Raw genomic sequence first — 26549 nt, 5'->3', positions numbered from 1 at the left:
AAGGCAGAGAAATCCACCCTTGTCAGGCGCCGTTATGCTCGGCGACTCCGGATCCAAAAACAAATCAACAATGCCGACAGCCACAAGAATGCGACCAGGTCTGCACACAGCGCTTGATGCCAGGTAAATAAATAAATAAAAAACAATAAGCAATAAATAAAACGAATAACACACGGCCGTACACAGTTCATAAAAATCGTGATCCTCGTTCATCGCTGGGAGCTATGCGAGAAAGGTTATACCACAAAAACAGGAGTAGAAACACAGAACGAGGCTCAGAAACAGAGATCTTCGACAGGGGAAAGAGAAAAGGAAAAGGAAAATTGGAGATAAAGAAAGGCGGTTCCCAGGAACCGAAAATGAAAATGCAAGACACGGGTCCTTCTCACTAGGAGTCAGGTATAGGTAATCATAAAGAGTGGTGGATACGCTGGCGCATCGTTACGACGTATTTCGCATTGATCATCCAGGTCATCTTGGCGCAGTAAAGAAACAAATCGCTGGAGTAATTTGCTGTTGAAAACAGGTCATGTTCAAATCATCATCGTGCGCAAGCGCATCGGGTCATTTAGTTGGCGCGAATAACGAGACGGGAAACAAATTTGTTGGAGAGGCAGTCAAAGTCGTCACGGTTGAATGCCGAGTTGGAGCGACCCCGCAGGTAGTTTTCTGGAATGATATTAGTTTTGAGATTTCGACTGGGTTGGAACATTATGCTTACCGTGTTGCTCGACATGTTGGCGGACCTCGGTCATAGTATTGCATACATCGGGGTTGGAGTACAGAACTTGGTGGTGCTTTTGCGAGTCCCACTCAGTGAAAGGAGGCAGCTTCTGCGAGATGGCCTGGAACAGTCCGACAATGACACCGACAGGAGTGGTCTCCATATCAGTGCAGAACTTATCAACGGCAGCCTGGTCTGGGGTGCGATAGTGTTGGTCGAACTGCATCTCCTCCCAGACAGCCAATAGAATGGAAGCCAGGATGAAGATAGTAGGCCAGTTCTTCAGTTTCTCACCACTGTATACACTCGAGTACAGCGCAGAGAGCTCCTCCAAGACATCTTTCTGGAGCTCACGCCACATGCTGGCCATAGCACACTTGATCTGGAAGTTGATCATCACGGGGGCCATGGTCTTGCCTCGGAACTTGGAGGACGCCTGCGGAATACGGCCCAAGAAGTTATCATCTTCACCGAGACCTTCCACCATGGTGACGTGGAGAGTCAGGTTATAAGCAATGATCAGCTTCAATGCTTTGCGGATGACGGGTAGCTTGGTGCGGTAGTAATAGCGGAAAGCGGTCTTCAGCATCTGGGTCAAGAATGGAGTGCCCTCAAAGTAGTCGTCGACAAACTTCTCAAAGGTGCCGTTACCGTCGATGTGGCGGTCCAGGTAGTCAGACAAGGTCGCGTGCGAGATACCCTCCATGCCAGCAGAGAGTTTGGCGGTCTCAACTTCGTATTGTGTTGGCTCGCGGTGCAAGGACTCCACCCAGTCAATGGTGAAGCACTGTTCATCACGGACGTAGACTTCCCGAGCCTTGATCGGCAGCATCTGTCCATAGCCATGTGTGATGAACAGAGTGCGTTCCTGGTCCGAGAAGCCCTTGATGTTGCCCACGGAGAATCCCATGGAGATGTGGCGCTCGTAGTCTGCCTTCCAGTCTTTCATGAAAAAGCCAATCTCCTTGATATCAATACGCGTGCAGGGCACCTGCCATAATCGCGCATGCGATGGCTGGCAACCAGCACAGGGCTCGCCCTTATCACAGGTCTTCTTGAGGAACTTGCAGCGCAAGCAAGCACGCAACTTGCGTATTTCGCTCGCCTGCTTCCGCTGGTCCGGCTTCAGGGGACCCTTCCGCTTGCCAACCCGCTTTTCGGTCTCGGGCTTGCCGGTCTGAGATTGCTTGCGAACCTTGGTTTCGGAGTTCTTGGCGGCAATTGGACTCTTTCTTGAGGGCTTCCGACTTGGGGGTGAAGCTGACGAGTGGGAACCAGAAGAGCGACTGGGCGAGGTAGACTTCTTAATTGGCACGGGGATCGGGCGAACCATGGCACTGGGACTGACGGCAGAGGGTGAGCGAGAGCCCTGGGAAGAACGCTCATGGCGGACAAGAACGTTATTGGGCGGGGAGGTTCCAGCGAAGCTCAGAGCAGGGTGGTTGTAGGGCAGATCCATGTGGCCTTCAGATCCAGGTGAACTAATCGGGTGGGCGATATCAATAAAGCTACCGTAGGAGGTTGAATATGATGACTCGGAAAGACTGCGGTCGTGAAGTGTCTGGGTAGGGTTGACGAAGACGCCCTGCTCAGGGAAGCCGAAATCAAGTGAGCGACGGTGATCCACCGTGCTCCACCCATTGTCGCTGCTCGAGAGGGAACGGACCTCGAGATAGGTATCGGTGGGGGAGCTACTCTCCAGCACTGGGTGCGGGGCGTATGAAACTTCCGGAAGTCCATTAGGGAAACCCATCAAGTCGGCCTGAAAGTCGTGATAGGTAAATGGCACCATATCGGGGGCAGATAGCGGCAGATAGGGACCATCGAGTAGACCAGCACTCATCTGACCCTGAGGACCGGCCATCAGATCCACCGGGGACGACTGAATGGCCATCCCATAGCTCGCAGCAGCAAATTGGGGGGCGGACGGGTCCTCGGTTGAATACGACAGATGGTGATGATGAGGGGTTTGTTGCAAGTGCTGATGGTAGTGCCAGTCGACCATTAGATTGGGATCCTGGGCCACCGACTGTTCCATAGGGTGACCGCTGGTTTGTAGGGGCGTTAAATCATGGGTTTCGTCTGACCGTGTATGTTGGTCTACTGTCACGGGCCATGTTTGTAGATAACCTCTGGAATCGTAGTCGACGCCGATAAGAGCATCATTTAGATCAACATTCGACATATTGCCGAAATTTCGAGATGTGTTAGAAGAAGAGAAGGACCAGCCTGGATGAAAAGGGCCTTCACAGAGTGAGAGTGACACAGCCTGAGGGGAGAAGAAAAGCGAAGCAGAGGCGGTGGGGGGGACAAAGCAGCGGTGAGCAAAGAGATGCGCTAGGGGAGTTATCGTGGTAGAGTGGGGAATGGCTGGGCTTGCTTAATTCCACGCTCTTCTTCCGATTGTTTTTTTGTTGAAAACTAAGTGAACTAGTGGATTCAATCTTGTCTGATTGGAAGTTCTGGAAAGTCCCATGATCCATGCGTTGGTTGAATCACTAGTCAAAGACTACTGTACATACGAAATTCTTGGTTTAGCAAGGTTTCGATAACCTAAGGGAGGACAAGATAGAGAACGGGATGAGATTCTTATATAGGGTGATGACTCTTTTCTTCTGTCTTTCAGCTCTATAGGTTAATTCTATAATTTTATTTGTTTACTCGGGAGTATGGAACACGGAGTACAAAAGATCTCCTCCGCGGAATTGAGCGGACAACATGACACGGGTCGGGAACGGGAGATCAGTGGAGAAAGATAAAAAGAGAAAAAGAGAAAAAAGAGACGAGAAAGACGAGGGCAAAGAAGCCAAGGATCCGCACATGGGAAAAACAGAAGAGCAAAATGCGTGGCAATAACACAAAAGGTCCGTGCTGCTGTTCTAGACGATCTGACATCGGATCGTGACACAGTTCAGAACCCATAATTTTCTCCAATAGTCTATTAGAATGTAGCAAACCGTCTCTCTGATTCGTACTCAAAGTTCCTCCCTACAGTGCCACCATTCCTCATACGTGCTAAGGCATCAATGTGGGGGCTTACTGCAGGCAAAAGAGCAGGGATTTCCGGCCGATCTGCTGGAGAGAGGGGTAATTTACCCAGAAACGGATCTCACCATGAACCCTGAATTTGAAAATCTTCCCTTGGGATAAGACCGGACAGGTCAACTTGAATAGGAGCCCAACCCGCAGTTTTCCAATTTTCCAAGGTTGGAGGACCGAGAGGCACATGCAGCCAGCAAGGGAGGGAAAGAGAAGGGACCGCCACGGATGTTGGAGGATTATATGCACCAGCCACCGTCGCGTGCAGCCAGTTTTTGCATAATTGGATATATCATATCATGGTGCATCATCATCATTGGTTATGGAGGGGTATGGGGTTCTCTGACATGCAGATGCGGAGGATTCAATAGCCTCTGCAACGCTGGTATGACGCACCTCGGGCCACGAGAATGTCTCAACGCCTTTGTGAAAGATGTTTTAGCTTTAGCTTCATATAGTTTGGCTCAACCAGACCAGGAAGATGACAGTAGATAGAACAGATTGCGGCCTTGTGGAAGTGGAAGTGGAAGTGTGGGATAACCCCGCGCGATCAAAGAGAAAAAGGAAAAAATTAAAGTGGAGAGAACAATAGCAACGTCAATCTTACCCATTACCAACAATAATAACGAACACTCACGAACCCCAACCAGAAAAGAGTAACCAAAATATTAACTACTGTACTCTTTGTTCTTGTCAAGTCAGAAAAAATCATTAAGTCGATGCCTCCCATCGTCGCAGGGAAGTATCGACGCAAAGTTCGCTTCCCCTCCAACCAACCCCCACCAACTCAATCCGACACTACCAACCAGAAGCGCTCGGGCTTGCGTCAGACCAAATCACCGACAGCCGAGAAAATGGCGAGCCAAGCAGCACGGCCGGGGGTCCCAGACTTGTTCACGCAGCCGCCGGCCATCCGCGACCCGCTCGTGACAGAGACCACTGATCTGCAGGACGCGACACTCGAGAAGTGTCTGCCTTTCCTAAAGGGCATCCACAATAGTCAATCGGGCCCCTTTAATGCATGCGGGGTGCCTGCACTCCAACGTGATGATCATGTTGCCTTTGCCTATGATTCCCTGGAAGATTATCCCTCTGGCTTTGTCATCTTGGATGCCAGTCGCCCGTGGATGGCATACTGGGGTCTTGCAACCTTATATCTGATGGGAGAAGATCCCACTCGATTCCGAGAACGGTAAGTGTGTCATATCTACAGAGTAATTGATTCAATTATGTATTTTTGCTTTTTTCATGTTTTTCTTTTTGTTGTCAAGGGGACTTGGCTTCTGTCACTTGCGTGACATGGAACAAGGGAAGGGAGAAAAATGAAAAAAAAAAAAAAATTACTCCAGAGAATCTTCACAGTGCTAAGACTTGTACAGCTTATTCAATACTCTGCGGCCTGCTCAGAACTCTACTGGTGGTTTTGGTGGCGGTCATGGCCAAATATCCCACCTGGCTGGGAGCTATGCAGCCGTTCTATCACTTGCGATTGTCGGAGGCGAGGATGCCTTTGCATTGATTGATCGGCACGCAATGTGAGTTGTCATTCTGGTTACAAGGAACCTTGTTTTGTGCATGCGTCTGACCGACTCCTAGGTGGCAATGGCTGGGCCGATTGAAGCACGCCGATGGAGGTTTTCACGTCTGCGAAGGCGGGGAGAAGGACGTGCGGTAAGAAATCTATGCTCCCGGTGCCAGATATCTGGGCTCTAACGTCGTGCAGTGGTGGATACTGCGCCATGGCTATTATTGCTCTGCTCAATCTGCCAGTCGAGTTGCCCCCGGACAGTGAAGCTCGGATGGCTGGGCTGGAGAAGTTTACCGATGGCCTTGCTGAATATCTTTCACGATGTAAGGAACACCCGTTTCCTCTGATCTCTCGGTATTAATCCATTTTCGGGCAGGCCAAACCTTTGAGGGTGGCATCTCCGGTAGCCCTGGCGTGGAAGCGCATGGGGCATACGCCTACTGTGCGTTGGCCTGTTTGGCTCTGCTGGGACCTCCGGAAGAAACAATTACCAGGTACGACTATTTCCCGTTGCATATCGTACACGTAACTGATCATTTCAGACATATGAACTTGCCTTTGCTGCTTTCATGGCTATCTGCGCGTCAATACGGGCCCGAGGGCGGATTCTCCGGCAGAACTAACAAGTTGGTCGATGGATGTTACAGCCACTGGGTTGGTGGTTGCTGGCCAATTCTCCAGTCTACTTTAGATGGCAAGCCACAAAGCAATGGGCCTCCCGCTACGACCGTAGGTCACCTTTTCAGCCGCGAGGGATTATCCCGCTATATCCTCTCATGTTGCCAATCTCAGACCGGCGGTCTTCGCGATAAACCCGGAAAGTAAGTATTACCTCTCAAAGTTCCAAGATAACGGTCCCGCTGATTGTGAAACCAAGATCGCCCGATGCTTACCACACATGCTACGTACTGTCGGGCTTGAGCGCCATGCAGCACTACCATTATCGCACGGACTCAAGCACCACCTCAGACCAGACATTTGCATCTACCTTTTCTTGGCGCTCGACCCCGATCCGTGAGGGCAACGTGTATGAAAAGGCCGATCGTCTCGAGTCCCTCCATCCTCTTCTTGGAGTTCCTTATCCCAGGGCTGATGCGATGCGGCTCTGGTGTGAAGCCCGACCCATTACACCTTAGTGGCCGGGAGGGGCTGTCATCTGACAGAATTCCAGGGAACGCCACTTATGCGTTATTCAAGTGAGATCGGAGAAAGTATGATGGACAGATCAAAAGTGTGTTTCCGAGAAACCTTGATCAGAAAGATTCCGGGGATCGGAGTATCTATGCAAAGGCCACGGGTTTGTGAGCCACGCGAGCTTATTAGACTCTAGGTCTTTACGCAAGGGATTCTGGTGGAAAAAGCCGAGAGTGCAACGTCGGACTCGGGGACTTTTTCTGGGAAGTAAAGTCCGATTAATTTCAATCCAATACAAGTTCAATTCGTCATGTATCAGATATACTCTGGACCTTCTCTTTCCATTTTAGTGCTCACCTCTTGCAGCTTTTCGGTCATGCAGTAACATTGAGCACCACCCTGACTTGATACTATACTTACATAAGCCTGCGATCTCATCTTGAGAAGCTATTATTGAATGCATGGAGTCAATTTTGGAATACTCATATTAATGACGTACAAATCGATATGTTCTTTCAGTTCCAAGTTTGGGTTGTTCTCGTCGAATATACCATCAAAACCCGAAACTTGTAGCGCGTGGGACCTAAAACGTCGTAGTCTTCAGGTGAGCCTCAGTTTCGACAAGACGAGCACTTGATGGATTGGAAGTCCAGAATGGTGACATTCTCCTTTGCACTTCAGAGCACTAAATGTTCACCCATCCACCCTCATCCCAACATTCAACGTTAGAACATTGAAGCTACCTATACATCAATATACAATTTACATATTCCTGTGGACCTCCCCCATGCCGCCGTCATAGCCATTTATTATTTGCAGAATTTCAATTGAGTGACAAGTTTTGATATCATTCTTTTCTTAAACCGGTAGGATCACTCAAGCACGGGGCTTTTTATGCCTTGATACTAGTGAACAATACGGGACCTTTCGGATCGTCGCCGGACACACTGCATAGTATTTCCCTAGGTCCCGAATCTTCGATAGTCATTATAAGACTTGTCTGTCATAAGGTAATTGGGTGCAGGTAGAGTTCTATGGTATGTTGAGTATCCTCTCTTTGGATACGCCGAAGGGATATCGCTCAATGAAGAGATACGGACGAGATGGAAAGAACGAAAGGATCATGCAGATTGTGGCAGATTGAGAAGGAACTTGACTAGGACTGGCGTCATATTGTAATCGAGTCTATCCTCTCGATATACAAGATGATCAGAATATTGCTACTGCGCTCAGGGTTGGGAAAATATGGTATCAGATGTACTGTAAATCCCATAGTTTCTGCCAAGGTAGCTAATACTTGTATAATTGCCTGTAGATAACTTCTATACATTTGATTTTCTTCTTTCAAGGTTGAACCAGGAAATCCTTGCTTTGAGCCAAGTATAGAAACTTGACTTCCACGTGACGAACGTGCTGATATTTACCTCAAGCTCGAGCGCATAAGAAGCGGCACAGTAAATTATAGGCACAGATTCGGTAGGAAGTATATCGACGATCCCAATTTTTGGAACGTAATCTGCACGAAGCCCAACACGGCAAAGGTACAATACGCGAAAATAGATAAATCAACGCCCTCCCCACCGTACAGCTTGCCAACTCATCACTGCGTCCGATGCCTGTCGAGTAACTTTGATGAAATTATTTCCAGGGGGGCGTGCATGTAGAATCATTTTGTTTTTGTTTTTCTTTCTTCCATCAGATTCGAATTCTGGTTTGGTTTGATTCGTTTTTTTCCTTTTCTTTTTCTTCCCTTCTAATCCCTCCCAGACGCGTTCTGCACAACATGACTGCTTGGCACCAATCATGATATGGTGGATTTACTTGCAGCGCTTCTACCACTCAGCGGTAAATTCCCTGTGGGGCAAGGATGACAGACAAAATATTCTCAAAACTCAAAATGATTGACGAACAAGGGGAGTTCCATGTTCCATGTTTTGCACAAGTTCTGGGCCAAGCCAGAGTCGCTTGAACTGTTTACTCCGATCTGAAGCTAGGAAAGGCCGGCCTTTTCGCTATCTTTCGCTATAAGGATCCTGTTCAATTTTCTTTTCTTGTCTTTTTCTGTCTTTTTATTATTTGTATTTTTATTGTTTTTATAAAGGTTTTCTCTTTGTTCGATCGGCGAATTGCAGGCGGGGGAACCTAAGCCCACAACGGACCCCGGAACCTCAATTCGGCTTGATTCGACTGGTAAGTAGCTATGCCAGCGCATCAGGCTCAGAAAACAACCCAAAGATTCCTTGGGAAATCAACCTAGAGTAACCCATTCGAGCAATTGCGGGCTTTTTGCCTCTTTGCCTAAACCATTGATGTTTGGACATGTCACGGATCCCCGGACCTTGAGTTTAGGATTTGGCGTGAGTGTAATTTTGTCTCTATCCTCGGGTCATTTTCCATGTACTGACATATCAATGTTAGAAATAGGCCCCTTTATCAGGTTTTCTCACTGAGACGATCCTTCTGCAGAACAGGGGAGGTAATTTCTTTAAAATTACTGTACGCGGTCTTAGTTGCAACTATAGACTGTATACAGCCCCACCTGTTTAGAAAGTCAGTATATGGCAAAGCAGTCTTGGGCCATTGACTTTTCATTTAAAACCAACTTTCGTTTTCTTTCCGTCTGCTTCTAAAATACGGGAACCTGTATTATAGTATATGTGGCGTGGCATCTTCCAATGTCTCTTTGATTTTATCTCATTCTCTCCATTCCCTCCTCGCCTTTCTCATTCCCCAAACATCAACCCCTTGAGCCCAAGTTCAACTAGACAATCTCAAAATACAATCACGCCAAAACTCAAAACCAAAACCTCAACTGCCAGCAATTCCATCAAAAGGCCAACGGTGTTAGGCATCATAATCCGCATATCCTGGAACTGCACCAGCCAGCTGGCCCAGCCTCGCCTCAGCCCTACCCGCTCCCGCTCCCACCAATCTATTCAATGCTGTCAGGGTAGCTGCCTCACTTCTGCAAACTTGACAGGGCTTCACGCTGGTTCCCGCGCTACTTTCCTTTCTCGGCTCGAGCTCCAGTTTTCAATCCATTGATCCCGTGGCTGAAGGGGAAAAAATGTACTATATCCTTTACCTGGCAAGTAAGTACGACATTTTATCTTGCTACTCTCCCCTGCATTGCATCTGCATCGAATCTGGCATTGCATATTGTCTAGGTGTGCCTTTATCAATGTACTCTCAGTCCAACGGCCTAACAGCCCATGATTCGTTCCTACTCTGTCCTTGTTTTCCGTCCGTGCTCTCAGGCCTTATGTACATGCATCCTAGATGACAACATCAAGTTGTTGCCCGATTGGAATGTCCCCACTCCAAAGCACAAGAACAATCCAATCAAACACAATCCCACACCCAAATCTTGAACCTGGACCTGAATCAAACTAACCAGAACCAGGCCTCTGCCGCCGTCGCCACTGGCACGAACCCTCCTACGAAGCCTACACCAGCCAAACGGGGTTTACCTGCATAGTCCGAGTAAACAACCGCGAATACCAAACGGAAAGTGTCTGCGAATCAGAAGTACTAGCCCGGGAAAGCGCAGCCATGCGCGCATATCTCATCTGCCGCAATTTCTCCGTCAACGACGGCATGATTCCTGCAGGCCATGCGAGACACGGAGGGGCTGTGCAGGGAATCCCTGTTGCTATTGGGACAGGACGGAAGTCGAGGGATGATGATGATACGGAGGGAAGTACTAGTAGTGGGAGTTGGAGTGGGGGGAGTAGTCCTGAGCGGATGGATCGAGATTTTCATATGGGATTGGCTGGGGATGGATCTGGGGATGGGTTTGGGTCTGAGAGGGGAACGAGGCCTGTTTCTTTAGTTGGGATGGTTGATTATGTGAGGGAGATGTGAGACCGAGGTGAATAGGGGTTTGATATGGTCCAGTTGACTATATGTGGATGGTTGTGAGGTAAGAAGAGATGGGGTATATGGTAGCTGTTATATCTCGTGAGAGATCGCTGGATGGACTTTACGACTTACGACTATGATTTATGAGATGGCTTTCTGCATGCGGATTTTATGTTTGAAGCATGGCTTATATTCATTGATAGATGGAAAAGCTTCGTCTGTGACGCTATATGACTTTTTCTTTTGGACCATATCGCAATGCACAAAATAATGCTCAATTCGAAGAATTTGGAGTTCAAAATATTGAAAATTAGTAGTGTCGAGATCATCTTTCTGTACCACGGATCAGGAGTCCGCTGTGTATAAACATCTTACAATTAACAAGTGACAATGACTTCTTCTAAACACCCATCTGTTCAAGCACCTCCTCCGAATTCCAGAACGCACACCTCTGCGCCAGATCCTCCCACGAACTCTGGGAGTTCCGGATAGTTTTCATTCCACTTGAAGGCCCACCAATAACCCGCACATTATAAACACCCGATGAAGATGCTGCCGCACTAGACCAGCCAGAGATCGAACCACTCGCCCTGGAAGGACTACCATACGTTGCAAAAGAAGCCCAGCTGCCACTCATCTCGCTTGCAAGCTCGATATCAGATGTCGAGGCCAGGTCTGCGTAAACGGTGGTTGCCTGGTTGAATACGTAGGGGATATCACTGAAGTGGCATACACCATAGAACAATTCATCTCCTGCTGCCAGGAACGGCGTGAAAAGGGTCTGATTCAAGTTGTAGAGGTAAGTCGCTGTAGAAGCGTCGGAGAACTTGCTGTTCATCTTCGCGGTGTAGAGGATTGGGCATGTCATCCCCGTGTCGCGATACATCTGGCTAGCTTGGAAGAACTGCGCTGCGATGCCCTCTGAGGGGTAGGCTGAGAATTGTGAAATTGGATAAAGGGAAAGGGCTTTTTGGATGTTCTTCTTAGAAAGGTTCGGGAACTGAGCTGCGAGGAACTCGGTGACGTCTTTGGTAGTCGTGGCGGAGGTGTCCGAGAATAATGAACCATCGTTCTCATTCCAGCCGGCGATTATATCGATGTTGTGAGTAAACCGACCGGAAGACAGAAGTCTGGAGGGACTATCGGGGATAAAAGATGACGGAGACGTAGGAATGAAGACGTCCAGTCCGCCAGATGATTGAATGCTGAACTCGTATTCAATCATTGCAGGCAAAATAGTGTCGAGCGGTAGAGCCCGGAGACAAGCGAGCTCTTGAGTACTCGTTGAGGCAGTGCAGTTGACAGACTTGATGAAGGCAGCGGTATGTTCCATGGAGACGTTGCCTGCAGTACCCGTGTCCGCAATAGCGCAACCAGACTGCATAATGGCTCGCTTGAAGGGTGCTTTTTTCTCACCACCATAAGCTGTAATCTGCAGACCAACTCCAGTAGCGCCATCACTCTCTCCAAAGATTGTAACGTTGTCGGGGTCACCACCAAAAGCCGAAATATGCTCCTGCACCCACTCGAGCGCGAGACGCTGGTCCAGTAGACCCGCATTCAAGGAATCTGCAGCCCTCAATGCCGATGATGCAGCAAAACCAAGGAGTCCAAGCCGGTAGTTCATGGCGACGTAGATCACGGGTGTACCTGCCTCAGCTGCGCCGAGAACTAATGCGGTCGGCTCGTAGGCTGTGTCATAGATCTGACCGACCGTGTCTCCACCCCCGTAGATCCAGACCATCACAGGGAGCTTATCGGTGCTTGATGTATTTGCTGGTCTGTCAATTCGCAAATTGAGGCAATCCTCGGAGACGTTGGTGACATTATCGAAGATCGGGAAACTCGGAATTGGGTCTTTTTGTTGAGGGCAGGCTGCACCAGATTGAGTGGCATTGACCACAGTTCCAGGGGGATATGTAAATGACTTTGGCGGGCTAAAGCGATTGCTGCCGCTAGTATCTTGACCGAATCGAATATTCAGGAATGAGTCAACATTGTTCGCTAATGTACCTTCGTAGATCACATGTTGAGAGCGGACTTTAGGGCTTGCATCACCACATGCCGTGAGTGCTGAAAGAGCGAGAATAGCAAGAGCAGCACGGCCCATTTCAGGATGTGCAAGTGGATTGCTTAAGCTTCCAAGGTTCTGACACGGTAAGCTGACTGCAGGTTGCGGATGTTTTACATGGCAAGGTACTGGTGTGGGGAGTGGGTTATTTATGTAATTGTTAGAATATTTAGACTCGGACCCTCATGTTTCTTGACTAAAAAGTAATTGATGAAATGCATCGTTGACTACGCTAAGGCGCACGCGAGCCGCAGTATATCTGAAGGATCGGGGTTGGCACCAAATTGAGGAGATTGATGAGTGGGTCCAACCCAGTCGAGGGGGGGAGGCTGCATTCAACGTCAAGCTTTCCATGTTTGGTCACTACTGCGGAACGTCCTTTTGTTGGTTGGAAGCCATCGACGGACTTCTCCGTACGAGATACGGGTTGAAGGATAGACAATGCAATACCAACTCGCTTCTATTGTCCGCTCAAGTGATACCGAAGTTGAATAGCTTTCCGGTGATCAAGAGGCTTTTAGCTGCATCGTGGCGTACTTGGGACTAATCATTGACGCGTCATATAAGTCCATTGTGATTGCTTTGCAGCAGCTGATTCCCAAGACTCCCTATGATGATAACTACTAGTAGACTTATTCACTAAGATCATCGACTGGAAAGACCAGAGGAAGTGAACATCGAATCACATCATAGCCATGGGGATTTCAATTTTTTCCAGGATCGTAGGCATGTGCTAAACAATGATATCTCATCATGGCCCCCTACTCGCCTAAAACGGCCCCCACACTAGCGGGGCCTCCGGGGCGGGGGCCGCGGCCGCTTGAGTCCATGGCACGACATTAAATTATTCATTCCACTGAAAATTTCCAGTACAGTATGGCTTGTGGTAAGCCCTCAATAGGCTGGTGTAGCTCTCTGGAGAGAGTCATGTTGATCAAGGTGGCCTAGTGAGAGACACAATAGTCAAAGTAGTAGATTGTAGCTTGTAGGGTAGGGGAACAGGTAGGGGAACCGGTAAGACACTGAGCAAAAGAAAAGTAGAATATTGGAAACGATGTGTATTAACAGATATAGTACGCAGTAACAAGGCCAGGATACTGAGTGGAAGACAAGTTAAGATAGTACCTTCTTGGAAGCCTCAGTATACCCAGTTTGGGTAGGCGGTGTGTCTTTCACCTTATCCTCAGCCACAACGGCACAAAACACAAAAGCGCCACATTGACGTCATGGATGACCCAAGACAGGGAAATGTGCAGAGCTCTGTATGTACCTGGATTACCCTAGCTCTAACAATGCCAACATTCTAGGCTTTTCCCACGTTGTCTCCAGATTTGTACTCCACAGTTCCGTGACACGTACCCTGCGTCATGACCTGACCGCTTCGTCTCCTTTCCAGTGCCCACCCACTTTCCTTAACTATGCACCGGACTACCCCCGGCTTGGCTCCAAAAAAAAGATACCCTGATCATATCCCGCACACAGCATTTACAGCCATGCGCTTGTCAACAAAGGGCTGCGTGCCATTCTTGTCGCCGGTGACGAATCGTGGTTGGTCGCGTGGGGTACGGACATGTTCGTCTGGGCGTTGGACGTCAACTGCTGCTCGCACAGTGAAGCCAAGTACGCTTCTAGGGGCTACTTGGGTCCGGAGGGTAGGAATTACCGATTCCAATTCCCGTGAAATCCTATATGGAGTGACCCAGAGTCGGTCATTGAGAAAAGCCAACTATGTCGAGAAGATTGGTGACAATGAGAGGACTGAGGAGTTACTGGAGTCATTGGAGGTCAGACACGACGAGGAAGACACCCGTCCTCAGGTAGGCGTGAACGAAAAAAATGCCAAATGGGCCGAGGACATGTCAAAGGGTAAATCTACATCAACATGATTGATTTCGTAAACACCAACTGATCTATATACCCAGGCAAAATGTTGACAACTCCATCACGACTGTTCAAACTTATCATCCCTCTAACTACCCTCGATCCAAAAGGCACCAATAATAAGGGTAAAAACATTTCAATCCACACCCCATCCCGAATCACAGCTAAAAAAAAAATAGGAATCGAGCCGATCGCAATCTTAGTCCACCCCCAACAACCCCTCTCCTACCTAGAGCAACTCATCCAATCCGAAATCCCTCCAATAAAAGGCGAAAAAGAAAAACTCCGTCCACCCGCCATTTCATTCATAGCCCTCCAACACGAAGACAACGCCATAAGGCCCAAAAAGCGCGTCAACGACCTTGATCCCGACTCCATTCGTCAAAACGCCATCGAAAAAGAGAACCAAGCCGGAAGCCCGCCAACACGCCGCCGCCGCTCCCGCGAAGAAGACGCCGAAATCTACAGCTATCCACGGAAAACAGACTGTAGCCTGGATCCGCTGAATGGGAAACCGGAGCGTTTCGTAAGATGGTCCCAAGCCACCGAAGTGGGCGACTTTATCCGTGATGCAGCGCGCACGCGCGAATTCATTGTGTCGATTGAGGGTGCACCGAGTGGATTGGGACAGATCCGGGTGACGGTGCCGTCATTCAACGAGCGGACTTATTTTCTGCGTATGCGGTTGCGGAAACTGTCGCGGCGGATTCAAGGGATTGCGGAGATTAAGCATAAATGTGATGAGTTGGCTCAGCGGGGTGCGCAGCGAGTTGCCATTGGAGGATTTGGAATCCTTTCGGTGTGGTGGTGTATGGTTTATAAGTTGACGTTTGAGACGGACTTGGGGTGGGATACTATGGAGCCCGTGACCTATCTGGTCAGTTTGTCTACGTTGATGGGTGGTTACTTGTGGTTCCTTTATCACAATCGGGAGATATCTTATAAGTCTGCTTTGGACTTCACTGTCAGTACGAGACAGAAGAAGTTGTACCAGTTGCATAATGTTGATTTGCAGCTTTGGGAGACCCTCATTGATGAGGGGAAGGCGTTGAGGAGGGAAATCAAGGGGATTGCGGCGGAGTATGATGCGGAGTGGAATGAGCGGGTTGATGAGCAGGATGAAAGGGTTACTGAGGCTTTGAGATCTAATCGGGGAGAGGAGGAAAAGAAGGAAAGTAAAGAGAAAGATAGCGATGATTGAAGCTTGCATGGATTTGTTTAGAGGCTGATAGCGTTCGAACATCATGGGATACTGATAGAATTCAAATTCAATTAAATCAATGACGGAACAGTATGCAACTAAAACACTCGAGGGATTAATGCATATAACGCTGGAATCAGGTAAGAAAACCAAGAAGATGTGCATCTAGAGCGTCCCATTCCGCACAGGATCATAGTAGCCCTTCTTCGGCGTCTCCTCAACCTGCCTGGGCCTCTTATCTATAAAACCAAATCAGAATCCAACGAGCATAGCACATAGACGTATTGCATATCTTACCCGCATCAACCGTTCCATGATTCTCCCCCTTCCTCCGATTCCGATTATTTCTCACATCCCGCGACCGAAACACACTGTATAACAACCACCCAGCCACCCAATTTGGTCCATACTCGCTATTGGTAGCGCCGCGGTCAAATAGAGGCCGAGTCAGAGGACCGGCATTGCGCCAGATCTCCATGATGGCCCAACGTTGGTGGTCGGGTAAGATGTGGTGCCAGAAGAATGGGGGACGGGTATTTGGATCTTGACGGACACTATCGAGGAGGTGGGAGGTGTCTTGGTTCATACGGTTGTAGACCATGATTGCTTCGTCCTGCACAATGAATGAGTTAGAATTGGATATGTCAATTGATTCATGGATGCAATGATGATTGGTAAGAGGGGGAGAGGTCTTGAAGTGTGAAAGTGTTTGATATAGGGCCTTCTTACTCGCATGGCACGGTAGTACTGTTCATGCTGTGGGTCGTGGGGGTTCAGGCCCAAAGCGTGGATAAAATCCTCCTTTGAGACTCGGGGACCGACTGGTTGCATTTTGGGTGATTGATGGGGGAGAAGTTGGTCTAGTGCAAGAGTAGAAGCTTGCTGAATATATAAACTTGGACAAGAGAGGGCTTGAGATGACGAGCTAAATAACTGGAAAATAAGATGGAGACGGAATGAGTAGGATTGACATCGAAATGCCTTCCCAAGGCAAGGCTTTATATCATTGATCTCATTATCCAACAGGTGCCGATTCAACGGCCACTAGGTACCCGATACTTACAGGCCGTTCCCGAGAGATCAATGCAATCGGATCTCTGACAGCGGGACGAAGCAGACCAACGAACGAGGGTGATCAATCAAGCAAGCAGGCAATATGCAATCGGTTAAGTGATTAAGCAAGGCTGTAGCAGATAAGTTGAGTCGGAGTTGAGGTGATAACGGGTCTATGTCAGGGTCTGTTTGCAGGGCCCGAGACATGGGACTTGGAGAAACCTGGGGAAACAGGAATGAATGTAGGGAAATAAGATAAATCAAATATGAACACGGAGAGCCATTATTCAGAGAAACAGCCTACCACAAGGGAGGCATTTGAGCTTACTATTTCCTACTTTTTCCGGAACCTGGAATTATCCAGGACTACATGATGCTTCTGAGATCCGTAGCTTCTCCTTGGCTTGGGGCTGTACAATGTTAATCTCACACTTGGTGATAGCTAACCCCGGATCACGTCAGACCACGTCAAATCAGACCTGTAAGATGTCAACAGGATGGTGAGAGTGAATGGCTAAGCGATAGAGAATGGATCGCATGTCAGCATCGGGTCAGGGATACAGTGACACTCGTGTTTCTGCTTTCTACCCTGGTTAAGGTACGGGACGTTCCGCTTGTCAAGTGTCGAGGACTGAGCGCGTAGATCAGCAGGAAAACGTTCGAGGGAGAGTATCCGAGCTCGAGTCTGTTATCCGAGACAGCAATACATTGTAACTTGCATGCATGAGATGGGTTGTTAGTTTGTATACGTCTAACCTGGAAGCAATCAACGACGCATTAGACGTGTACAGACGATTTGCGGCGCTAACTGAATCACAAAAGCAACGTGATGCATACACGAGGAACTAGTTCTTACTAACGCGCGCTAGTAACCATATGGAGACAATATCATCGATCGAAACAAATATTAAACCTCAAATGACTACTAAACTCAAACTATGGGAGAATCTGTACTTTCCCGCAAACCAAGCAGCCATGACTCCACCACTATGCAGTGTGACGCACGAAGCCGCCTACATAGAAAACGTGCCTCATAATTGCAATCTCACCCATACAGAATACGGCCAGCTTGCTTTCGTTGGATCGGAAGTAAATTCGATGCGTTTTCATCACGTACATGCGCTAATTTGCGGAGAAGGTAGTCCATTGTAAAGGATCCAGACTTGGCTCGATCTCAGATTCCATGTTTCGCATCGTTTGTGCGAGTGATCAATAGTCTACCGAGATGCAGGTGAGAAAGAACATCGAATGAAGTGTAACAGGGAAGACGAAGACTGAGCTGCACACCAAACCAAACCAAACGGATTTCCGGGTTATATACAAGGATAGAAAATACGTGAGAAGAGTAAGAGCAAAAGTCAAATGTGTTTTCTTTTTCCAGATCTATTACTATTCAACTGAAGCTGGAGCGAATCGTGTTAAGAAAGTTTCGAAGAGAACTTCGATTAAGTCTAGCGCCTCTCCAGGTGAGTGGGCTATCAGGAGTATTATCAGCCCAGAAGGAGGTACGAGCTTTTTTCTCTCATCCCCCTGGAGCTCTTCTTTGGTTGCTTCAGCTACCCTTGCAAGGAGGACGTTACCCAGATACACACGAGGCAACCGTTGAGCTTTGAGCACGTTACGGTATATGTAGTTTAGCGGCTACTCTACAGTTCAATCTCCACATGTAAGCTGCATCTCATCGTATCGCATCGTAGACTATCATATCTACATTCTAGTGCATAATAAAATTTGTTCAGCGAGATATTTCCAGGTCTAGACTCAGCATCCTATATGTATCTGCGAGATGATGTATCTGACCTGGATATCTTCCTCATCATGTCTTATCGCGATCCCATACAACAACCCTGGACAGCCATAAGAAATTCCCCGTCGGGATAGGGTAAACACAAGAGTCAAGACCTGCACTAGCAATCATCCCGGAGCCGTCGAGCGAACGTAGGCATCACACGGACCCTCTAGCCGGGAATCCGCTCATGCAGGTTCCCGATTGTCCGTTTTGAATGGAGACGGGTGGGCGAGACGGAGACAGGGTTGTTCAATGCAGCTTGCCAGTGAAGAACATCTGTACCCTGGTGTACCCTGGCTGGTGGACGTGACCTGAGTTCAAGTTTGCAAGTTTGAAGTTTGAATGCATTGGTTAGGACTTAAGAACTTGAAGTCACGGCTCAGGAGTCACTTTTTACTACCGAGTCTCATGTGAGAATGGTAATTAGATTTGAATATTACGAGTAGTAGTAGTAGTAGTAGTAGTAGTAGTAGTAGTAGAAGAGGAACTACTCATCTGCAGTTGTTTACCTTCGATTAGAAAACGTATCACGTGACATTTACATAGTTAATTGCCAGTCAATTAACTAATCCAGCTCAGAGAGTACTCAATTCTAATTTCCAGTAGGCAAGACCAGAAAAGACTGAGCCTAAAAGAAATGACAAAAGAAATAAGGCACCGCCACTATGTTGAGATCTTTTGTATTCAAACGTTCGAATATTGTATAGGATAATCCGAAATGAAATCATAAGTGTAGGGGAGGAACCAGTTCGCAAATATCCATTCATATACACATGGAAACACCAAGAAAACTTGAACTATTCATTTTGTCAACGATCTTCGTGATCGACGAACAAAGTGGGAAAGAAGTGCGGGATTGCCTGCGCCACATTCCCCGGATTCTAATCGATTGGGCCGTTGATTCAAGCTTATCGACCGACCCCAGTCCCACGCATGTGGCTGAAGGAAGGTTTCGGAGGCACCAATGGACACAGTGAAGACAGGGAATTGTGGACCAGGGCGTTTAGATCGGACGAATCTCGCTAATGTGGATTCTACAATACACGTTTAGATGAATACGGAGCCACAAGGCACAAGCCACATACTGAGCGATACAGATACAGATTCAGATATAAGCGGAAGTCCACTTCAAATCTTCTGGGGTTCCGTCTCATCCAGATCATTGTCTTGGAATTGATATTGGAAGATATGCAAGCAACATAGCCAGGTAGGAGCATTCGGATTCCCGTGTCTCGATAACTCTTCAGTTCCCTCAGCTGTGGGGAAATGCACTGTCGCGATCTCGCCTGCACTTGCGGGACGCATCCACGCAAGTGCTTCCAGGTCAAGCTGGAGCTGGAGGCGGGGGTGGGTTGTATGTACGTCAAGAAGCCAGAAACCAGGCATGAAAAAATAAGGCCATTGCAATGCTCCATCCGTCGCTAAAAGGAAAATAAAAAGATAAAGGGAAAGCAAACCGTGAAAGCCTTAGAAACCTAGGCTTTCTTAGGCTCTTCCTCCTTTGGGTCCTCCTTCTTCTCGTCTTTCTCGTCCTTCTCGTCCTTCTTCGCCTCTTTATCGTCCTTCTCATCTTTCTTCACATCCTTGTCGTCCTTGTCGTCCTTCTTCTCTTCTTCGGGCGCGAGATCTTCGCCGTAGTAACGACGCAGGAAACGCTCGACCTTGGCGTATGCGATCTTAACCTCTTTAATGGTGGTAGCGATATTCTTGAGTGAAATCTTATCGTCGGGCTGGTATGTCGAACCGGTCTCGTCTTTGCGGGCGCCAAAGTGCTGAATCTTTTCACATCCATCCTTAACGTGCGTGAGACCCAGGGTGGCCGATGAACCCTTCAAAAAGTGACCGAGGGATGAAAGATCATCCAAATCTTCGTCCTTACTAAGGAATGTTAGGCCATCGTAACATTATAGGTGGTTCCATAACTTACACAGCCTGCTCCATCTTTGCGAATGTGACCTCGGCCTGGTCGAAGAAACCATAGACAATCCCCTGGCTGAAATCGCGGTCTTCATCGTCGTCCATTTCCAGGATTTGCTCGAAAGTATCCGTGTCGATAATATCACGAACATCTGACAGCCGAGGAGGACCCTCTTTCTTCTGCCGGTTTGTCAGTCTCACATTGCTAGAAAAGTCTGCCACCTGCACTTACCTCCTCGGACTTCGAAGTTCCGGTGGGTGCCATGGTTATTGTGTTGAAGAGATGGAAGAGATAGGATCAGCCCAAGTCCTGCACGGATCGTCGATGAGATCGAACTCTCGCTCGATGTAGTAGTCAGTCCTAATTGAGGATCGGACAGATCTGTAAACCCAAGTCAGCCTATCTTCCACCAGTGAATGTTGAAGTGCAGGTGAATATGACGAATGACACAAGCCACGTAACGCGGGAAGCCCAAGATACAGCCTCCTGAGAAAAAAAAATCAACCAGAACAGGCAAGCCCCGTGGGTTTCGCCTTACAAGCCAGGGGAAAATTTACAGATTGAGGCGAAGAATCAAAAGGTTAGGTTGGAGGAAAGGTGCAGGTGCGCGCTGGATCTAGGCGTATGCACGCGTGGGCAGGGATCAAGAGCCACAGATCACAGGAACCGGGCTATCACGCTGTGGCGGGGCAAGAACTCCGGGCCAAAGGGACCCAACACAATGAAAATTACCACAAAAGAGGGGTAAGAGCAATGGCAGCTTACTGAACAGTACCGCAAGGCGAGAGCGAAAAGATAGAAGTTGATGGAAGGGGAGAAAATGAGGAAGTTCGAGGGGGAAAGGAATAGTGACGGGCCCATTCACCATATACTGGCGGGGGGTTGATCAAGCTGCACAAAAGCCCCAGGGTCCCACACTGCAAATAGCGCAACAGGCGCAAAACTGATAACCAAATTTGCCGTAATTGATAAATAAAAGAATAAATCAAGAAGCAGGTGATGATCAATCGGGTATCGCGTGTAGGTGTGGCGGAGGGGGGAAATATCCAGGTTCAGGCTAAAAAAGGAGGGGCAGATTTGGGGGGAAGATTTGATTTATCCCACCTTTTTGAATTTTAAGATACTTGGTAACTCTTCCCTTGTATTGGGAAGGTGAAGGTCAAGGTCAAGGTCAAAGTCGAGAGTTTAGGGGAGAGTTGAGGAAGGTTAGCGAGAAAAAGGGCGGAGAAACGTTTAGGTGGGTAGGTAATTATGGCCGGCAGGAACGAGTGGAGGTACAAGAGTGTTTCCCGCAACCTATTTGATTTCAGTCTGGTATGGTATTGATGAAAAAAATTAATTTGGTTTGTCAAATTTAAGTACTATATAAATTTCCATAATCCTGGTCATTTGCTCAGCCTGTGGTATAAAAGTCCTATTTCTCTGAGGTTTCAGAGTTCTATCCTTGTAATTCAGTAATCTTGTCAGTAATCTTATCATGTCATCTTGTCATGTCATCTTGTCATGTCATCTTGTCATGTTATCCCTTCAAACCTTGCAAAGGCAGATGACTCTACCACTTATTGATTCCCCCTGTCAGCCAGATTGAATCTAATATTTTTTTCTTTTCTTTCATTCAATATACTCTCCTATACAAGGCCACTGAAATCGTCTAGTCATTCAGAATACAGTGAAACCACGAAAAATCTGGGCCCTCACTCCATCGGGACCCGAATAACGGCATGAGATCATCCCTCTTTACCTTCCACCAGTTAGAATCTGGGTACCAAAGCAATACGTGGTGGAGATCACCAAAAAAAGAAGCAACCTTTTACGATTAGTACTGAACAGGTTACTCTGTGCAGGCAAACCAGGGAACAGGTGACCAAAGCAGCCTAAACCTATAAAAGATCTGGCAGCGGAAGGGGAAGCAGCCGCGAAACGACATCATCGGGGCCGCCGATCTCAGAACAGGCACGTCACTGGTTGGCTTTGTCCATGTTCCCAAGCCGCACGTGGACACTTTCGGTTCCAACAGATATTGATTCGATTCTCCACTCCTGGGTTATCTGGTAAGACTGACAAGGCAGGTAAAGAGAGAAAAAATGGGGGGGAAAATGGGGAGAAAAAAAGGAAAAAAAAAATTAGATAGGTCGGCCATGGTCCGCCCAGGAATAAGGGGAATTGTCTTGGGCTACCAATCCCCGGGGAGGAGGAAAATATTCCGGGATCTATTTCTCTTGACTTTCATCGTGGGAGTAGTAGATTTCGTACAGATCAATGCATTGCTGCAACCGGACTGTATGGGTTTGCGAGGTCTGGGCCCTCGGGGACCGCGACCATGTGTCGCTGAACCAGCCAAAAATACCCTTTCCCCCTGTATCCTGTGCTGGTATGCTGCATGAATACCGAGGAATCTGACGTACCGACCCTGGACTCCGCGGGGTCTTTATATTGTGAATGCGAGAGCGAGGGGGTAAGGAGATCGGGGAGTCGGGTAGTCGGCCGTAGATAGCAATTATGCTGTCACCGATGACGATAGTTGGACAAAAGGGCGGAACTAAGAAATTGGTATTGTCCGACCTAGTTAGCATGCAGAATGATCAATTGGAAGAGCATTGAGGATCCAGGGTAGTTGAAAACCCTCCAAAATCAAAGCAATTACTTCTTGCGTGAGGCGTAGTCGACTCTTTTGTTTATATAGCGGATTGGGGGCATTCGTGCCTCTGTGGCTTTCTTCCTTGTTGGGTGTGAAGTTGGTTGGACCCGATGGCCATCAACCAATCATGATGGAATATCAACGCCATGACATCATAATGGAGTATACCTCCACAATCAACAGCCTCTGATGTCATGTTTGTAACGTCGTAATCAAAATACGCGTCACTTACGGTGCTTGGCACAGCTGGGCTTGGTATGCTTTTTCTCTGCAATGGCGCACCACTAGTTGCTTGGCTGAACCCCCACATCGGTACTCATATACTTGGTCTCTTGCCTAGTTAGTTATAGTGAACTAGTTGAATTGCTCTGTGAATACTTTGCTTTCTAGGGCTAATGCAGGACGACACCACACATGATCTCATGTTGCATAAGCCCGTACGACGGACTCCGGTCAAGGGGGTGTGCAATATGAAATCATTTGCTAGATGGTACGACCCATCGGCAAGTATTAGGATATCGAGTGGCTTGGATGACTCCGCTGACTACGGTTGCCTTCATCGAATTCCAAAATCTGGCTGAGAAAACTTTACCTCTCAGCCATTCGTTAGTGGTACCCCAAGACCACAATGTTTGCTTTTTCTAGACGGAACATCTGTATCTCTTCCTAGTGGTCCCTAGCGACCCCCTAGCGGCAACAAACCGTGCAGTAATGGCGCGACGACTATACGGAGTATCCAGAAGGTCTTTCAAGGAAGCCTTCCGTTTGGCTGCCGGTACCTTTCCACTGGGACTAGCCATGAGATTTGGGCGCTAGGTTCTTTAGTCGGCTGCCACTATCCCCAACACGGCCATCATACCTTGGTTCCCGACTGATATCCACTCTCGCCCGGGATATATTCGGCCGCGAGAGAAAAAATAACAAAATACCCAAGAGATTGAACGCCAATCACTGATTGGACAGCTGCAGCCCAAAGACTCGATCTGGGTGAATCGTGAACCCCACAACCCTTGAAGACATGAGACTTCGAGAGGTCTTCTAGAACCGCTTATGTAAACATCCGAGGTCCCTTTTTTCTCCAGATTCAACATTCAACAACTCAACGCCTAGCTCCCCATCAACAATCGACTATCCAGCCCTCATTCTGGAGAATTTACTCAAACCAAATATCACCCTTCTTCACCCCCATCTCCATATCTCTGGGTAGGGCACTGCACAACCCCAAATCATCATGGCTTCCTCAATCGCGCCCAAATCGCGCTCCTCAGGCCCATCAGGCATAACAAGAGCCTACCTCTTCCTCTACAATGCCCTCAACCTCGCAACATGGGGCTTCTGCATCGCCTACACAGCCTCTTTAATCCCAAGCAACTTCACCAACAACACTCTCCCCTCAATCTTCAAGCAAACTTTCTCTCCATACCTCCTCGTAACGCAATCCATCGCGACCCTCGAAATCCTCCACAGCCTCCTCAAGCTCGTTCGCGCTCCTTTCCTCACAACCGCCATGCAGGTCGCCAGTCGTCTGCTTCTAGTCTGGGGAATCATGGTTCCATTCGGTGGCCAGGTTGTCGGCGCGTCTACCACCCAGCTCGGCGACTATGCGTATCTTGGTTGTGTGGGCGCATGGGGAATTACCGAGGTAATTCGGTATGGGTTCTTTGCGATTACGCTCTCTGGAAATGAAGTACCCAAGTGGTGGACTTGGTTGAGATATAACACTTTCTATGTGTTGTACCCGATTGGTATTTCCAGTGAATGTGCGCTTGTTTATTTGTCGCTTGGTCCGGCTGGCGATGTTAGTGAGTTGCTTTACTGGGGGCTTGTTGCTGTTTTGGCTATTTACGTGCCTGGTAAGTTTCTTTTTGGTTTCGTTTGGTGAATTGGTGCTGACTAGATATAGGTTCTTATATCCTTTACTCGCACATGATTGCGCAGCGTCGCAAGGTCATGCGGGGAAAGCAGCGGGCTGATTAGATTTTCTCGGTGGAATTGAATGCCTGGGTTTTTGGGTTGAAGATCTGCTTCGAGATTGACTGGAAGGAATATTATCTTTGTATAGAACTACTGCCTCCCTCCAGGTGGGGAAGACAGAAAAAGCTTAATGACGGAAGATGATATAATTACATTTGACATCTGATTAATCTATCATAATGATATGTGGAAATATGCTATAGTTCTCGCATAAGATCATGTACAGCTTTCGCCGCAAACTTCTTTCGCTCATTCTCCGGTAAATCAGCGCCCATATCTGCAATCTTGTCAGTACAGCTAACCTCAAGTAGTGTGGATCCATACCTCTAATAGCTTGCACACGCATCATTAGGCCTTCCATGGACTCAACCTTGATTTCATCATCCCCGTCCTCAAAGTCACCAAAATCAACGTCCTCCCCATCGCTGCCACCATGTTCAATCGCCATATGCAACCCAAGCATCTCTCGTTCCAGCTCGTGAACCTCATGCCCAAAGCCACGAGTACGAGACTTGCCACCCCCTAGCAACCCAGTCTCGAGATCATCCTCAAACTCATCATCCAGCTCCTGGTCCGCATCATCGCGCACATCCCCAGGTCCAGTCCAATCGTGTGTCTCAAGCACTTCCTTGATCCGCGGCATACCCTCGTATTCTTTGAATTTAACAAATTAGCCCAACCCACGTGTAAATTTCCGAAGTCAAGCAACCAAGTATAAAAGACAAGCACAACATACCTCCAAACTTATTCTTTGTCTTCTCACCCTGTCCTCTCGGATCCCACTCCACAACCTCCCACCCAATACATCCCAGATCATACAACATATCCTCCCACCAACCAGGAGAATACGGCACATCATCAGTCCCCATATCTTCCTCAACGCCCAATCTCATCTCATCGCGCTCACGTTCAGATCCAGATTCCGGCACTGCACTTTTCGCCGTCCCCACGAGAACAAACACTCCAGGTACATCGCCCATCCCTCCACGCTCTTCATCAATACGCTCCTTCACAGCTCCAATCTCCCGCATAAGATCTAACAGCGCGCGCACATCAGCGCGAGAGGCCGGATCAGAACCCGGACGCGGATCTGTCTCGCTGGGGTTCTTGACGCAGACTAGCAGTGCGCCGACGGCATCACGGACGATCTCGGCTTCGTCGCTAAGGAATTCCGTGCGCCATGTTGTGGGCTTTGTTTCGTCGGTGGGGATCGGATTCAGATTAAGGTTCAGGTCTGGGAGAGGTACCTCGTCTACCCATAGTGGGATCTCGGCGGAATAGTATTTCGTGTCTAGGTGGAGGGGGCTGTGAGTTGTGTATCCTGCGAATGAGGTTGGTGCGGTGTCATCTGGCGGGGTAGATGATGTTGCGACAGGTTGTTCTTGTGGGAGGTCGTGAACTGGGACGTCGGTTAGAGCGTGTAAGAGAGATGGGATTACGGAGACGGAGTGTGTGGTCGGGGAGAGGATTAGGAGGCGGCGTGGGTTGGTGATTTGTTTCGCTTTTGGCTTGGAGGGGTCCGCGGGGGAGGAGTTGGAGGTCATGGTTAGATGTAAAGGGGTAATTGTAGTTGCTGATGGGATTCTAGAGCTCGATCCAGTTGAGGTGTATATCGGAGGATTATGTAAAATCGATGAGCGCAATGGTTGGAGAGAGGTTGTGAGGTTGAGAAATAGTCCCCGCATGGAAACAAAATTGCGGAGATCGCATCATCCGCAAAGAGTAAACATTACAACGT

At 48.3% G+C, this 26549-nt stretch overlaps 10 protein-coding genes across 10 annotated transcripts; 4 read left to right on the top strand and 6 right to left on the bottom strand.

Moving 5' to 3' along the window:
• Nucleotides 1–568: 568 nt before the first annotated feature.
• Nucleotides 569–2909, bottom strand: N7520_010363 (Zn(II)2Cys6 transcription factor domain-containing protein; the record flags this gene model as incomplete). The annotated part of the gene is made up of 2 exons (XM_057144296.1): nucleotides 569–669; nucleotides 722–2909. 2 exons carry the CDS (start codon nucleotides 2907–2909, stop codon nucleotides 569–571), a joined length of 2289 nt encoding a protein of 762 aa, XP_056990050.1.
• Nucleotides 2910–4482: 1573 nt separating this feature from the next.
• Nucleotides 4483–6427, top strand: N7520_010362 (CAAX farnesyltransferase subunit beta RAM1; the record flags this gene model as incomplete). Its single annotated transcript, XM_057144295.1, has 7 exons — nucleotides 4483–4955; nucleotides 5143–5298; nucleotides 5360–5434; nucleotides 5487–5614; nucleotides 5668–5785; nucleotides 5834–6112; nucleotides 6169–6427. The coding sequence occupies 7 exons, from the start codon at nucleotides 4483–4485 to the stop codon at nucleotides 6425–6427; spliced, it is 1488 nt and encodes a 495-aa protein (XP_056990049.1).
• Nucleotides 6428–9492: 3065 nt separating this feature from the next.
• N7520_010361 (uncharacterized protein) lies at nucleotides 9493–10289 on the top strand (the record flags this gene model as incomplete). The annotated part of the gene is made up of 2 exons (XM_057144294.1): nucleotides 9493–9517; nucleotides 9829–10289. 2 exons carry the CDS (start codon nucleotides 9493–9495, stop codon nucleotides 10287–10289), a joined length of 486 nt encoding a protein of 161 aa, XP_056990048.1.
• Nucleotides 10290–10686: 397 nt separating this feature from the next.
• Nucleotides 10687–12396, bottom strand: N7520_010360 (carboxylesterase; the record flags this gene model as incomplete). Its single annotated transcript, XM_057144293.1, has 1 exon — nucleotides 10687–12396. The coding sequence occupies one exon, from the start codon at nucleotides 12394–12396 to the stop codon at nucleotides 10687–10689; it is 1710 nt and encodes a 569-aa protein (XP_056990047.1).
• A 1454-nt stretch (nucleotides 12397–13850) lies between these two features.
• On the top strand, nucleotides 13851–15439 carry N7520_010359 (uncharacterized protein; the record flags this gene model as incomplete). Its single annotated transcript, XM_057144292.1, has 2 exons — nucleotides 13851–14223; nucleotides 14280–15439. The coding sequence occupies 2 exons, from the start codon at nucleotides 13851–13853 to the stop codon at nucleotides 15437–15439; spliced, it is 1533 nt and encodes a 510-aa protein (XP_056990046.1).
• A 165-nt stretch (nucleotides 15440–15604) lies between these two features.
• Nucleotides 15605–16270, bottom strand: N7520_010358 (uncharacterized protein; the record flags this gene model as incomplete). The annotated part of the gene is made up of 3 exons (XM_057144291.1): nucleotides 15605–15678; nucleotides 15737–16052; nucleotides 16169–16270. The coding sequence occupies 3 exons, from the start codon at nucleotides 16268–16270 to the stop codon at nucleotides 15605–15607; spliced, it is 492 nt and encodes a 163-aa protein (XP_056990045.1).
• A 3139-nt stretch (nucleotides 16271–19409) lies between these two features.
• On the bottom strand, nucleotides 19410–19667 carry N7520_010357 (uncharacterized protein; the record flags this gene model as incomplete). Its single annotated transcript, XM_057144290.1, has 1 exon — nucleotides 19410–19667. One exon carries the CDS (start codon nucleotides 19665–19667, stop codon nucleotides 19410–19412), a length of 258 nt encoding a protein of 85 aa, XP_056990044.1.
• An 89-nt stretch (nucleotides 19668–19756) lies between these two features.
• N7520_010356 (uncharacterized protein) lies at nucleotides 19757–20463 on the bottom strand (the record flags this gene model as incomplete). The annotated part of the gene is made up of 3 exons (XM_057144289.1): nucleotides 19757–20159; nucleotides 20209–20378; nucleotides 20431–20463. 3 exons carry the CDS (start codon nucleotides 20461–20463, stop codon nucleotides 19757–19759), a joined length of 606 nt encoding a protein of 201 aa, XP_056990043.1.
• A 3605-nt stretch (nucleotides 20464–24068) lies between these two features.
• Nucleotides 24069–24814, top strand: N7520_010355 (protein tyrosine phosphatase-like domain-containing protein; the record flags this gene model as incomplete). The annotated part of the gene is made up of 2 exons (XM_057144288.1): nucleotides 24069–24690; nucleotides 24741–24814. 2 exons carry the CDS (start codon nucleotides 24069–24071, stop codon nucleotides 24812–24814), a joined length of 696 nt encoding a protein of 231 aa, XP_056990042.1.
• Nucleotides 24815–25008: 194 nt separating this feature from the next.
• On the bottom strand, nucleotides 25009–26355 carry N7520_010354 (adaptin-binding domain-containing protein; the record flags this gene model as incomplete). The annotated part of the gene is made up of 3 exons (XM_057144287.1): nucleotides 25009–25088; nucleotides 25136–25465; nucleotides 25548–26355. The coding sequence occupies 3 exons, from the start codon at nucleotides 26353–26355 to the stop codon at nucleotides 25009–25011; spliced, it is 1218 nt and encodes a 405-aa protein (XP_056990041.1).
• Between the last annotated feature and the right edge of the window lie 194 nt (nucleotides 26356–26549).

Source organism: Penicillium odoratum (assembly GCF_028828045.1).
Source record: "Penicillium odoratum strain IBT 22623 chromosome Unknown utg000008l_segment0_segment0, whole genome shotgun sequence".
Lineage (NCBI taxonomy): Eukaryota > Fungi > Ascomycota > Eurotiomycetes > Eurotiales > Aspergillaceae > Penicillium > Penicillium odoratum.
This window is presented reverse-complemented; position numbering and strand designations above follow the sequence as displayed.